This window comes from Paroedura picta, chromosome 6, assembly GCF_049243985.1.
Source record: "Paroedura picta isolate Pp20150507F chromosome 6, Ppicta_v3.0, whole genome shotgun sequence".
Lineage (NCBI taxonomy): Eukaryota > Metazoa > Chordata > Lepidosauria > Squamata > Gekkonidae > Paroedura > Paroedura picta.
The window spans coordinates 46895727-46910343 of NC_135374.1; the positions used below are offsets into that span (position 1 = coordinate 46895727).

Genomic DNA, 14617 nt, shown 5'->3' on the forward strand with positions numbered 1-14617 from the left:
ATTTGCTGTTAGGTCAAAGTGCAGAATATCCTGAAAAGGACAGAGAAAAAGAAATGACATAAATATTCTGGACTGGGGAAAATGAGACCACAACTTTGTTGATTATTGGTTCTTCAGGTCTTGCTGGAACATAGGTTGGAAACAGTAGGTAGACCTGGCAGTCCAACTACTGACAACAATCCACCCTCCCAATTTACCTGTTGGGGATAACCAAGAAAGGATAACTACTCTTAGGGCTGGTCACAGCAGAAGCTGCTGTTACTGCCACTAACAGCATCTTGAGGGTGTTGGCAACATTCCAGCATTGAAGGTGGTAGCCATGCCCATTACCCAAAGAAACCCTTAATGGGGTTCCTTTTTAAGGTCATTTAGAGTCTGATACCCCTTACCCAACCTCTCTACAATTAAGAGCCAGCTGCTCACTTTTCATGTGCTATGAGTTCAACTACACCTTCTGCCTATGCTCGACAGTGTAGAGCTGACTGCAAAAATTAACCATATCGTTGAGAGGAACTGGAAGGCAGCATGGACACACTCCTCCTTATGCAAATTGTGAAGAGTGTCTGCTCCCCTGTTCAAAGCACCTCTTACTTCTGTGGAGTAAGAAATCCCACCTTTCAAAGAATGTTTTTCAAGTATTTGCAAGCCTGATATCCAGCATCTGGAAGTTTGTAAAAGCCTGTGAAGCTATGTTTGGGCCATGTTTTTAAACACTGTGCCAGAAAAAGTAAAAGCTGTTTGGATTGTTTTTTGTACCTGTCCTTTTAATCATTGTTGATTGAATTTGTAGGTTGCATATGAACTGATGGCTTTTGATTTAGAAATTTACATTGATACTGTTAGCATCTATGAGTATATTATTGGCCTTTCATACATAGCAGATTTTTGGTTTTGACCAATGTATAACTGTGATCCACCCAAATGAGGGTGGACCACAGAAAGCAGCATTGGAAAAACAGTTTTGGTAAAGATTCATGCTTTAATGGAGAAAGTTTTTAAAATTAAGTTTCCTTTGTGTTCTAAGTCTGTTATTACATTTCTTTCCTACGAACTTGCCTAAATACTCCAGGGAATTTTTCTTCTATGCAACTGCAGCAGCTAGGTTGACAGTGGCGCAATGATGGAAATCATAAGACTTGCCTGGGGTGGTTACATGGCTGGGCAAAATTGAGAACATGCCACAATGGCAAAACTTACAAACTTGTTAAACAGAAGACCTCTGGAAGAATTTTATGATCACTGGAACTGCCGCTTAAGAATTCTTAAATGATTAATCACTATCTTATATGTGATATACCAGATTAATGTTTCTATTTTAATGACTTTCCTCTTTAAACAATAGAAGTGTGTCTTGAAGTTAACTTCTTGATGTTAAGAAAAAAATCTGTTGGGGTGAGAGACTAAGAGCTATTATTTTCTCTATATTTTATAAACGAATACAAACATTAGAAAGAAAGCAGCATGGGAGTAACTTGGCTGAGCTAACACTGGGCACAGTTGTCCAGACTCCTGTTCCTTCAGTGTCCCCAGCAGCAGTAATTAAGACTGTGAACAGATTTGATAAGTAGACATTGCTGACTTCTATATGTTCCAATTTAGATAATATGTAAAATGTTAAATATTAATTCATGTTTCTTGTTTCTTTCTACACTTTTATTGCTTTGGAGGAAATAGATGATATTCCTCTCCCCTTCTCTCAGTAGTGCAATACTTTCAGGCGGAGATGGACCATATAGACAACACCTATGAAATCAGCAGGCCTTGTTCTTCATATTTAATGCACCCATTTTCAACTCTAAGGTTCCTCAGAAGTAATCTGGGCTTCGTCAGTGAGAAGAGTAGAAGTGCCACCATTGTTTTCCCACTGTAGCTTGTAGCCATTCAAGAACATTGTGTACATTTCAGGGCACTCAGTCCAGTTTTGAACAGGGCAATGGAGAATCCAGTATCCTATGTGAATTGAGAATGCACATTACCTTGTACGAGAAAATACTTTGCAATATAGGAGTTCACTGGCAGACAAAGGAATATGGAAAATATTCTCTGACAGGAGGGATCCATTATTTTGAAGTAACAAGAAATGGATCACAGTGAAACACTGCACATTTTGAACCTCTCCCAATATGCCAGCTGAATATGTGAATGCTTCAACTTCTAGCTGGCTGCAAAGACTGCTCTATCCAAAGGGAATTTGTGAAAGAGAGTTAAACAGGGTGCATTAGTTGGAAGACTGCTGTATTTCTTCCTTTTCCAGTTTATTTCATTTGATGTTCAACTCTTGCAACTCTTGCATTTACTAGAAAGTAAACGTGCTGGTACAAAATTTAACATAGCTTACCAATTTTTGTCTAATATATCTGCAAGTTTCTCACATTTTATTCCCAAACTATTTTCCATTGTGTAGCGGAAACATCCTGCTCCTAAGAGGCCTAAAAGCTTAAGGATCTATGAATCTCATGTGGGAATTGCTTCCCCTGAAGGGAAAGTAGCTTCATATAAAAACTTCACACACAATGTACTTCCGAAAGTCAAGGATCTTGGTAAGTAATATCTGAGGCTTCTTCCGAGATAAATTTTTAATGAGCCCTGGCTGTTATTAGAAAAGCTCATTTCAAGAGTCCGTGGATTGTCTCCATGTTGATATTTAATGCATCACAGCAGTGCATTTTAGTATACGGAACATTCTCTTCTAATAAAGTAATGGTATTGCTTTTTTAAAAAAGGCTGTGAAAAACACTTGTGGGCCAGATATCTTTAGCTTTTGGATCATTTGCAGTGTACAACATCTAGAAATAAAGTCCCTAGTTGCAAGTATTTAATGTATTTTGTATCTGCCTACATCTCTGCTAGCAAATTCATAGACCTGGATGGGTGCCACCAATGCTGGCAGAGGCCTCAGTGTGGTGGGGGGATGGGCCTTCACAAAGGCTTTCTGGCCTCCCCTGGCCCCATACAGCATTTAGGTGACTTCTGTGCTCTGTCTCTATTGGTGGCACACCCCCATGGATGACCAATCAGGTAGCAAGTGACCTGTCCTTTTGGAAAATATATGGTTTACTGACTGATGCTTGTTTAAGGGGATTGGTTTTATTGGGGATTTTATCTGTTTTATTATGCAACCTGCTATGAGATTATGGAAAGTGGCAGGATAGAAATCGAAGGAATGCATGAATAAATGCATACAAAACTATACTGAAAACAATTGTAATTAAGTATGAAATGACTAGAGTGTGCTGGTACATTGCAATACTTTTCATGTTCATATAAAAGTAAGTCCCAGTGAACCTAGTGTGACTTGTTCTCTATTAAGTTTAGGATTGCAGCCTATGAAAATAGTCCTTTTCTGGGCTACCCAGAAGAAAATCCCATATTATTTAAAAGCTTACTCTTCAGTAACTGTCATTAGGATTCCTGCCTAAGTAATTGAATGGATGGCCTCTACCTCTTGGTCCTTTTTAGTTAAAACTAAGAATCAAGAGAATACATGGCCTCCATAGACTATCAAACGGATCTGAAGGTTATCCTCTGCCTGTAAGCCGTGCTTGGTCGCTGAAGGGGCATTTATTGGCTGACTTAAAAGTTAGTTTAGTAAAAGATTTGTTTAAAGTGATGTAGTTTCATCATTAAACTGTTCTTTTCCCTTCAGATTTCCTTCATTTAATATCACAGAGAAACATTTTGGGTTGGATAAGGGACAAAAAGAAAGGTTTTTCTTTTCCTTTGGTCCTGAGCTCCTTCATTGAGTTTCAAAGTAAAATTCCATTGCTTTAATGTTTGTTCTTTTAGAGAGATTCCTTCAGGGAAATGAATTTGGAGAAAAAAATATGTTAACGATTAGGTAGAAATTGAATATGTTTGAAACATTAAGGGAAGCACAAGATTTTAGCATGTGTGTAGTCAGAAGTCACTCTTTCCCCCCTCTTTTATGATCAACTTTGTAAATATCAAAAGTGCAGTTGAAATTCAGGATATGCAGATTGCCATAGCTAATATTCTGAAGTCAAATTAAGATTATATTTGCATATCAGTATCACTTCTTAAACACCAATATTTCAGTAGACTTAAGGGATCACTTGAGAAATATATCTTTCCCATTTGGTTGGGGAAGTCATGATTCCCTCAGTATTTTGGGAAATAATAATATATTGTCAAATTATACCTTCTTACCCGATGGAATATTTTCCTACCCTGATCTAATGGTAATTATTAGTAATTAGGACTGCCAAAAATATGGAACCTTTGCTAACTTTCCATCTCCATTTTTAAATACAGGATATAACTGTGTTCAGTTGATGGCTATTATGGAACATGCTTATTATGCCAGTTTTGGTTATCAGGTTACAAGTTTTTTTGCAGCCTCAAGGTATGTTATAAGATATCATTGGAATGATTTTATCTTTTTTTTTCTGAAGTTTTCCTTTACTTTTCTCTGTCCTGGTCTCAAGAAGCAAACTGTCTGAAAACGTTAACTACCAAAGTAGCAAAAACTAAGAAGGGACATTATATATTCGTTAAAATCTGTATGGTGAATTGCTCTTTATATTAAATGAGTAAGAAAAAGCCCACTGCAGTCAGGAATACAGCAGGCACTAGCCAGGTAGAATGCCAGACAGGCAGGCAGGCAGGCAGGCAGGCAGGCAGGCAGGAAGGAAGGAAGGAAGGAAGGAAGGAAGGAAGGAAGGCAGCCTCCCCCCCCCGGCCTCCCCAAGGGGTGAAAATGTCTGTGGGTGCAGGGTCTTAAAAAAAACATTTTTTTTAATCCTGATCATTTAAAAAGAACTCTTGCAGGATTCCTGGAGTGGAAGGGACATCTAGCAGTCACTCTCTACAGCCTAGACTGGGGGGGGGAGACTCTCTGCCCCCCTCCCCTGCCTGGCTCCCTGGGGGAGAGCCCCCTCCCCAGCCCAGCGCACATACGTTGCTCTTCCTCTGTGGCGCTTGGCTGGTCTCTGCCTGGGCAGCTGTATTCTTTCTTTCTTTCTTTCTTTCTTTCTTTCTTTCTTTCTTTCTTTCTTTCTTTCTTTCTTTCTTTCTTTCTTTCTTTCTTTCTTTCTTTCTTTCTTTCTTTCTTCCTTCCTTCCTTCCTTCCTTCCTTCCTTCCTTCCTTCCTTCCTTCCTTCCTTCCTTCCTTCCTTCCTTCCTTCATATCAATTTGTATCCTGCCACTCCCCAAAGGGGTTGTGGCTGTTAACATGGTCTTAAAACCCCATTAAAACACCCCCATTAAAAGACTTAAAAGCCCATAACATGGTGGATGATCTCCCAACCTACTTCCCCATCTCAACTAGAAGCATTGAGAGCATGGGGCAGCGTGATGTTCATAGGCTCACAACCTCCCTTCACCAGGGGAGAGCAGCCTATCTCCTCCAGTGGTCCCAGCCTCAACCATAAACCTGGTGGAAGAGCTCCGTTTTGCAGGCCCTGTGGAAAGATGTCAAATCCCACAGGGCCAGCAGCTCACCCGGGAGCTGATTCCACCATCTACGGCCAGGACTAAAAAGGCCCTGGCCCAGGTCAAGGCTAGGTGTGCTTCCTGAGGCTGGGAATGACCAATAGCTTTCCCCCCTGCAGAGCGTAAGGCCCCATGGGGAACATAGGGCGGTAGGCGGTCCCACAGGTAGGTGGGGCCCAACCCGTGTATCGCCTTGAAGGTTAAAACCAACACCTTAAACTGAATCTGGGCAGCAATGGGCAACCAGTGCAGCTGCCTCAGCACAGGCTGAATGTGGGCCCTCCAAGGTGTCCCAGTGAGGACCCTAGCAGCTGCATTCTGCACTAGTTGAAGTTTCCAGATTAAGGACAAGGGTAGGCCCATGTAGAAGCAGTTACAGTAATCCATTCTGGAATCTATTTTAGCCATGGCCATGAGAGGGCAGGGAAGGGGCAGGTTCCCAGCCATCCCCCTGCGACGGAGAGTCTCCTGCAGTTCATCGGAGGCGGTTGCTGGCTGCTGCTGTTCCTCCTGCATTGGAGGCAAAGCAGCCACCGCCAGACTCTCCACAGTTTCAGCCGACCTTGGACAAAGCCCAGAAGTGAATTGAGGAAAAAAGACCCGGAGCCCTCACCCCTTCCCCCCAGCCCTGTCACAGTTGCGGGCTGAAGACAGGTGGCACGATAGCTGCAGCGCTCCCCTCCCCCCTTAGCCCTTGCCTGCCGCAATGCCAGAGGGGTCATGCGGAGCCCTCGGTCGAAAGGAACCCCCCCCCCTCTGGCTTCCCGTTGGGCCGAGAAGCCCTCTCACCACCTCCATTCCTGTTGACCCGGAGAGGGTTTCTTGGACCAACGGGAAGCCAGGGGGGGTTTCCTCCAACCAGGGCTCCGCATGACCCCTTGGGTGAGAGAGGGGAGGCAGGCTTTCCCTTCCACCTTGGACCAAGAAGCCCTCTCACCGCCTCTCACAATGCTGGCATAGAGCCCCTGGCCGGCTAGGTGGCCGGGAGTGGGATCGGCCTGTCAGAGGCAGGGCCACGCATGTCCAATTGGGCCCTGCGTCAGACAGGCCATGCCCACTCTCCACCCACTTAGTGAGTTATTTTAACAGCGAGTCTGCTGTTAAAGATATTTTAAACTGCACAACCTGTGTTTATTTTCAGGGGTTGTTTTTCAGTTCTAAAATTCCTCTCATACATTTAGAGTTACTACAGTCCTGAGATCACATTTTAAATTGACTTTAAGATAGCAACACTTCTGGACGTGCATGCACACATACGTGAATATTAGCTATTACAAGCATAGCTACTTCCTCTGTTTTGTTCTTTCCCCTACCTTATCTGATCCTGTGATCATAATTTAGGTGAATTGCACACTGCTGAGCAGACTTTTTTGTTGGGATTTTATGCTACTTTTCATTCTAGAGCTCTGGCTCATTGTATTATAGAAGTTTCCTTTAACTGATTTCATGTTAAGACCTATTGATTGCAGAACTTTAAACAGTATAGTAGTGCAGTGGAAAGAATGTAGAGCAAAGCAGTTCCCATGGTGCTGATGTGATGTTTAAAGGGTATCTTAAGAGCTTGGTTTCTTTGCAATCAGCATTTTCTGAACTATTCTTGAATACAGTGATAATTCATTTCAACTCCTGAGAATACTTGCTTCTTCTCTCCTAAGATTCATCCTTCCATGTATTTGTACTGTTGTAACACATGCAGGTTGAATGATAAATTGTGCAAGGTTTTTAAAGTATCTGCTTTAACATTTCTATTCTGAAATGTACCTATCAGGTAGTTTTTCTTCACTAAAAGCTGGCATATGAGAAGACTTCTCAAATACCACAGAGTTTGTAGGAGTAACATTAACATATGATAGTCAATGGCATTTAAGTGAATTAGGATTTGAGGAAGATGTACATTGCTGTAGATAAATTATTGGCAATTAGCCTTATCATTTTTGTTTGGATCATACCCAAAGGTTCAGCATCCTCTTGGAGAAGAATGAAAAGGGGAGTACCCCAGGGATCTGTCCTGGGGCCTGTTTTGTTCAACATATTTATAAATGTTGATTTGGATGAGGGATTAGAGGGGGATACTTATCAGATTTGCAGACAATACTAAACTGGGAGGGGTAGAAAACACAACAGAAGACAGAATCAGAAGACAGGATGATTTTGATAGGCTCAAGAACTGGTCTAAATGGAATAAAATGAAATTCAATAGGGACAAACGTAAAGTTCTGTATTTAGGTAGGAAAAAACGTATACACCAATATAGGATACTTGTCTTGGAAGTAGTATGTGCGAAAAGGATCTAGGAGTCTTAGTAGACCATACATTGAACATGAGTCAACAGTGTGACTCGGTGGCTAAAAAGGCTAATGGGATTTTGGGCTTCATCAAACAAATATCGTGTCCAGATCATGGGAGGTGATGGTACTGGTTTACTCTGCTCTGGTTCGGCCTCACTTGTAGTACTGTGTTCAGTTTTGGGCACCAGAGTTGAAGAGGGGTATAGAGAAAGTGGAGCGTATCCAGAGGAGGGCAACAAAGATGGTGAGGGGTTTGGAGACCAAGTTGTATGAGGAGAGGTTGTGGGACCTTGGTCTGTTTAGCCTGGAGAGGAGATTACTGAGAGGGGATCTGATGGCCATCTTCAAGTATTTAAAAGGGTGCTATATAGAGGATGCAGCAGAGTTGTTCTCACTTGCCCCAGAGGGATGGACCATATCTAATGGGATGAAATTAATGCAAAAGAAATTCTGTCTAAACATCCAGAAGAAGTTCCTGACAGTGATTTCTCATTGGAACAGGCTTCCTCGGGAGGTGGTGAGTTCTCCAACTTTGGAAATTTTTAAACAGAGGCTGGATAGCCATCTGATGGAGAGGCTGATTCTGTGAAGATTCAAGGGGGTGGCAGGTTACAGTGGATGAGCGATAGGCTTGTAAGTGTCCCGCATAGTGCGAGGGGTTGGACTAGATGACCCAGGAGCTCCTTTCCGACTCTATGATTCTATGATCTATGATTCTAAGTGGCATCAACTTGGAGAACATCAGTACTATGTGGAGTCCCACATTCCCCTCTCCAATTTTATGTAATATCTTCATATGCCTTCTTGTTCAGTTGGTGCAGAGGTTCAGGCTGCGATGTCATCACTATGTAGATTATACCCAGCTCTTTCTAACTGATGGATGGCTGCCCTGATTCTCTCCCAGAATCCTTAACCAGATGTCTGGAAGCAGTGACAAGGTGACTCAATCAGAGTCTGAATCTCAACCCTTCAAAGACGGAGGTCCTATGGCTGGGCAGGAAGCATCCAAGCGAGAAAGCACATTTGCCCAACTTGGGCAGGGTACAGCTACAAGTGGCTCACTCCACCAGGATCCTGGGCGTGATCCTCGATGCTTCCCTCTCTGTGGAGGTGCAGGTCAAAAGAGTAGCGTGGCTGGCATTCTACCACCTGTGCCAAACTAAAACACTATTGTCCTACTCATCCCTGGAACACTTATTTACAGTAATCCATGTGAGAGTCAGCTCTAGACACAACTTCTGCAACTTGCTCTACATGGGCCTACTCTTAAGCTTGATCAGGAAATTACAGCTGGTATAGAATGCAGTAGCCAGGTTCCTTATAGAAACACCATGGAGATTCCATATCAGGCCCGCTCTCCAACTACTGCACTTACCAGTCGAATTCTAGATCAGACGTAAGATCTTGGTAATAACCTTTAAGGCCATATGCAGTCTGGGCTCATGTACGTGAGGGACCACCTCATTGTATGTACCCCCGAAAAGACCCTATGCTCCGCCACTTCCAACTGGCTGGTGATTCCTGGGTCATAGAAGCATGTCTGGCCTAAACCAGGACCAGAGCTCTCTCTGTCCTGGCCCCCACCTGGTGTAATGAGTTTTCTGAAGAAATCAGCATCCTCCCTTAGCTACTGTAGTTCTGCAAGGACTACAAAATGGAGCTCTTACGCTAGGCATTTGGTTGAGGTTGACCGAACCAGCAGCATTTACCGGGCCCCAGAAAACCCCTCCCCTACTGGGAACCAGAAAAAAAACCCTTCAACAACTTTTCCTTTTTTTTGTTACATCTCTATCTCAAATGTATTTAGTATTTCAAAATACTATATAAGTAACAGAAACTACCATTGGTTCATCTAGTCTAGCATGGTGTCTAGCATGGTGTCTAGGGCAAAGAACGAAGTCCTCGGCTGCCTTGTACCTAAGACTGTCTAATGAGAGGTATAAAGGATGCAATGCATCTAAAACCTATGAATTATCTCCAAGCTATGGATCTTAATGTCACACCATGTTTGCCATTCCTTGGTAAATATAATGAATTAGATAAACAATATAAAATGTAATTTCTTTAATATATCATTTTACATATTTGTACGTTTCAGCCGTTATGGACCACCAGATGATTTAAAGGAACTCATTGACGTTGCCCATTCAATGGGGATTATTGTACTGTTGGATGTTGTACATAGTCATGCATCAAGCAATTCAGAAGACGGACTGAACAAATTTGATGGCACAGATTCAGCTTTTTTCCACTCTGGTCCTAGAGGGACACATTCACTTTGGGACAGTCGTCTTTTTGACTATGCCAAGTAGGTACAAGTAACCTCTGAAGTTCTTTCTTTCTTTCTTTCTTTCTTTCTTTCTTTCTTTCTTTCTTTCTTTCTTTCTTTCTTTCTTTCTTTCTTTCTTTCTTTCTTTCTTTCTTTCTTTCTTCTTCTTTCTGTGTGTGCATGCTTTATGGAACGTTATAATTTTAAATAAATACAGTTGCATGTTGCAATTTTATTACCTTCTGTATATTGATTACTTTATTTCATTTTAGTTTCTTCAGCATTACTTTAGCTGTATTTGTGACGTTGGATTTGAAGTTTGCTGTCAGCCTGTTTTGAACTGCCCCCTTTTTTAGGTTTGCAATTCTGAAACTACATTTAGAAGGACAAATAATCTGTATATGTAGTATTTTTACTTTGGGATGGTTTTCCATCTTCATCCCTTCAGTGAAAGTTTTGCTCATTCACCTTCTTCAACATACATTCATATACAGAGCTTAATAGAAAATTTAACTGTTTGATGGTTAGTTTATCATCATCTTTGCAAATAGACTTCCTTCCAGAAACTAGGGTTCTATCCTGGTATTAAACTGATGTATACACTGAAAGTACTATATCAATGCCAAATAACTGTTTTAAATAAAAAGCACTAGTGATACACTAGTGATTTTACATTTGTATTGTATGTTGATATGGAATATCTTATGGTTGAAATGGATTTCTGCAGGATGCCACAGGATATATCTCAAAATCCCTAGAAGTTCCCCTAAGCACCACATATCCCATGGTAGGAACAGAACCATTGCAGGAAAAGGCTCTTAACTCCAAATATGCATTATGATGATGTATTTTATGGTTTCAATCTGTAAGGTAACCTGAGCCTTCAGGGAAGGGCAGCATTAAAGTTTGAGTGAGTGAGTGAGTGAGTGAGTGAGTGAGTGAGTGAGTGAGTGAATAATTATAGAGATTGCTTGACATAGTGGTTAAGAGTGGTGACCTCTAATATGGAGAACTGGGTTTAATTCCCCACTCCTCCACTTGAAGTCCATCACAGTTCTCTCAGAAATCTCTCGGCCTCATTTACCACACTGGAAATCTCTTTTGGAGAGAGGAAGGATAGGTGATTATAGGCATCTTTGAGACTCCTTCAGGAAATAAAAAGCAGGGTACAAAAACAGCTGCCCCCCTTGAATTAATATATCCAGAAAAAGTTTTTCAATATGGGTCTTTTTTTTCCAATTCAAATATTTTATTGTGATATCAAACAAAATATCCTTACACATCACTAATCCATAAATTCATCAATCTAACATTCAATCACAAATAAATACAAATATACATTCAAGACTTCTCTCCTAGTCCTAACAAATGAAATAGTAAACCTAAATCTGTGACAAAACTATGCTTAGAACTTGTTGTTGCTATGTTAAATTTTACAAATCTTCGCAAAGTCTGAATAGTTTTTTTTTTCATATAATTCCAAAACAATGTCCATTGCTTTGCATATTTTCCAAGATCGGGATTTTTGTAGATGGCTGACAATTTGGCAACTTCAGCGAAGTCCGCCAGTTTTCTTAACCACTCTTCAGTTGAGGGAATATCAGGGCTCTTCCATTTAAAAGCAAAAACAATTCTGGCTGCAGAAGTAGCATACATAAATAAAACTCTATGATCTTTGTGGACCCTGCCCTCCAAAAGGTTCAATAGAAATAACTCTGTTTTTTTTTTCAAAATTAAATTTTAACAATTTTTAAAATTTCAATATGGGTCTTAATTACACTTGGGGAAACATCATCTCACAAAGACATTATTCACAGCTCTGATGATCTCAAACAGTTTTTCCTAGCAAGTTAGGTAAGCTATGTGAGGTACAGGATGAGATCACTGAGTAGATGACTGGATCTGTCTCAAGAACTTACCTGTATCCTCAGGTAGCACTCAGTACATCTTATCTAACAAAGTTTTATGTCTTAGGTTATTGAACTATTTGGGAAATGTTGTTCTGTCAAGTGTGACACGTCGTTTGAATCTCTGAAGAGTTGCTGTGCTACAAGAATCAGCAGGAAACCCTGTGTATTTTTGTACAATATTAACCCTTTCATTAATATTACAAATGATGAATGCAAATTTTGACTAGTGAGCTAATTAGTTAATGTTGCTTAAAGCTACATTCCTGCAGTAGCAATGACAAATCTGACTGGTCGCAGGTGGGTTTTCTCTGGGGATATAATGGGCATTTGTTACTGTCATGTTAAATTATATCATTTAAAAATCGGAATGCATCGGGGCACTCATACTGTCACCAAAACAATACATTTAGCAAGTTGAAAATACACTTATGGTATAATGTGTATTCTGCTGAAGTCTAAGTGGTAAAAATAGTGAATTGTTTAGCAGTAACATGAAATAGGCTTTAAAAGGGTTTCTTCAGATTATTTGTGGAAATATTAAATTGGCACGTTAGGTAATTCTTCTGTCACAGAATGGTATGTTGGAAGGAAATAGATTGCTATATTTTTTCTTGCAATATTCCCTCATGCTGCTGGGATCCTTGTATGCTCACAGTCTCAAAGTAGGGCTCTATTAATCAATGTGGGGCTGATCCACCTATGCTAAATGACCTCTCACAATTTTTCTGAAACTAAGTAATGATCTGTGAATTTAATATTTTAAAAATAGTCCTAATTATCATTTTAAAAACAAAAGAATATGGCTATCGTGAATAAGAAGTAACATGTTTACACACTGTCTCCTATATACGTGTTTGTGGGAGATTCACACATACAGATGGCATAATGTTTTGTTGCTAGTACATTACAAAGAACACATTACTGAATATTTATTTTATTTCTACAAAGGATGATGGTACTGTCATTAAAAAAAAGAAGGAAAGATATTTTGGGAAATGTGTAGGAACAACAGTGGCACACTGTCGTTTTAATTAATCCTTCCTCTCCAAAAAGTTAGCCCTGCACATATGGTTTATAATATATTCAAATGAGAGACACTACAGAAGAATGACTTTAATTTTTAATAAACATTCTTGCTGGGTTGAAACTTTTTCCCCCTTTGCTTTTAAGTTTAAATTGATATGACAGAATAAGTGACTTTAAGCCACAGATGCTCCTTTAGTTAGAAAATTTTGCAGTAACATATAATTTCCCTTGAAGGATCCAGTTTCTTTTATTATCTATAATCAAACACAGCTGTGTGCAAAATCTTTTTTAAAAATGCAACTAGGAAAAAAACCAAGATTGTATGGTAATTAAGCTATGTACTGTTATATTTATGAGGGATACCAAAAGTAATTGTTGGTTTTCCTACAGTTCAATTGATATTCTATAAACTACATTAAGACGGTCACTCATAAGGACAGACAAGTTACCTATGGTTTGATCCAACAAAACACGTCTTGATCAGCACCCAGTTTACAGCAGAGAAGGGAAGAAATTTACTCTTTATTAATTATCTACGTATAATTGACAGCTTCTAAATAAAACTTTATTACAGTGGAAGGCATATCTTTTGTTTTTCTACCCACCTAGAATATTTCAGCTAAGGCCGTCACACAATGATGGATGTGGGGAACAAGTCCAGGAGACGGAGGTGAAACCAGATGGGTCAACAAATGGAGCCCATCAAAAACTTTTTTTCAGCTTTGTAGTTTCTGTGCAGAAACATAGGGGACTGCACTTGTGCAGACCTAACATGGAGATACCTTTTCTCTAAAACACTCTAGAAAGTTCAGAGCACTCAAGCTCCTCCCCTCATGGGCTGGCTTCTTCCTTTCCAGCCATCACATCACAGTGGGGCAAGTGTTCTTTCCCCCAGTCTTTTCTTCACTGTCATGGAGATCTGACATCTTTGTTCTCTTCTGATCCTCACCATTTTTTTCTCTAGTGATTTCTCCTTTATTAACTATTCTTCCGTTTGTTTCTTCACTCCGCTTCATTCATACAAAAACGAGGATTGGCAGTAAAACTTTATTATTAGACTACGGTCCTCTTTAAAAATGTATCACATGCAGCCTAAAGATGGCTTAGAGAACCATAACCATTGTCCCCTATGGCTGGGCAAAGCCCACAACTTCTCTGCCTGCCCTATTTACAAGCAGTTTCCTCCAAATACTAGCTTGGATTGGGCTTCCAGATGATGTGTAGATCTTGTGGTAAGTCTATCAAGGTTACATTCTTCTCAGTCAAATGGTCAAGAATGGGGCCGAAAGTGCTGCTTGGCTGGGATGACCTCTGTCAGAGATGGGGTAGGCAAAAATGAAATTGCAGGTCTCTCCTCAAAATTTATCCGTCTAGTTGATTTTTGCACAGTGGCTTTAAAGAATACTTTCTGCTGTACTTTGTCATCAAGTAGGATGCAGCATTGAATCACCACGAGCCAGCTGGTCTGGGGGTTGGTGGTATAGTAGTTTAATAATAAATAAATTTAAAAAAATAAACTGCTTGACATTAGATTAGATTCCAGGAGGTTGCCACTGACTGACTCTCCTGACTGTACCTGGAAATCTGATTTACATGTAGAACTGCTCATTTGAGTAGATCAGCAGAGAACCCCACAGAGAGAAGTGGGGCTGCCACCCAATTATGGGATGGG

The 14617-nt window shown here is 40.4% G+C and overlaps 1 protein-coding gene across 7 annotated transcripts in view; it reads left to right on the forward strand.

Annotated features, from left to right (window-relative positions):
- GBE1 (1,4-alpha-glucan branching enzyme 1) overlaps window positions 1-14617 on the forward strand; it is a 205802-nt gene that overhangs the window by 93702 nt on the left and 97483 nt on the right. For all 7 annotated transcript variants that reach the window (XM_077342363.1, XM_077342361.1, XM_077342357.1 and 4 more), the window contains 3 exons: window positions 2405-2540; window positions 4273-4363; window positions 9839-10048. In XM_077342363.1, the coding sequence (XP_077198478.1) occupies window positions 2405-2540; window positions 4273-4363; window positions 9839-10048 (437 nt within the window). The remainder of the gene's footprint in view (window positions 1-2404; window positions 2541-4272; window positions 4364-9838; window positions 10049-14617) is intronic.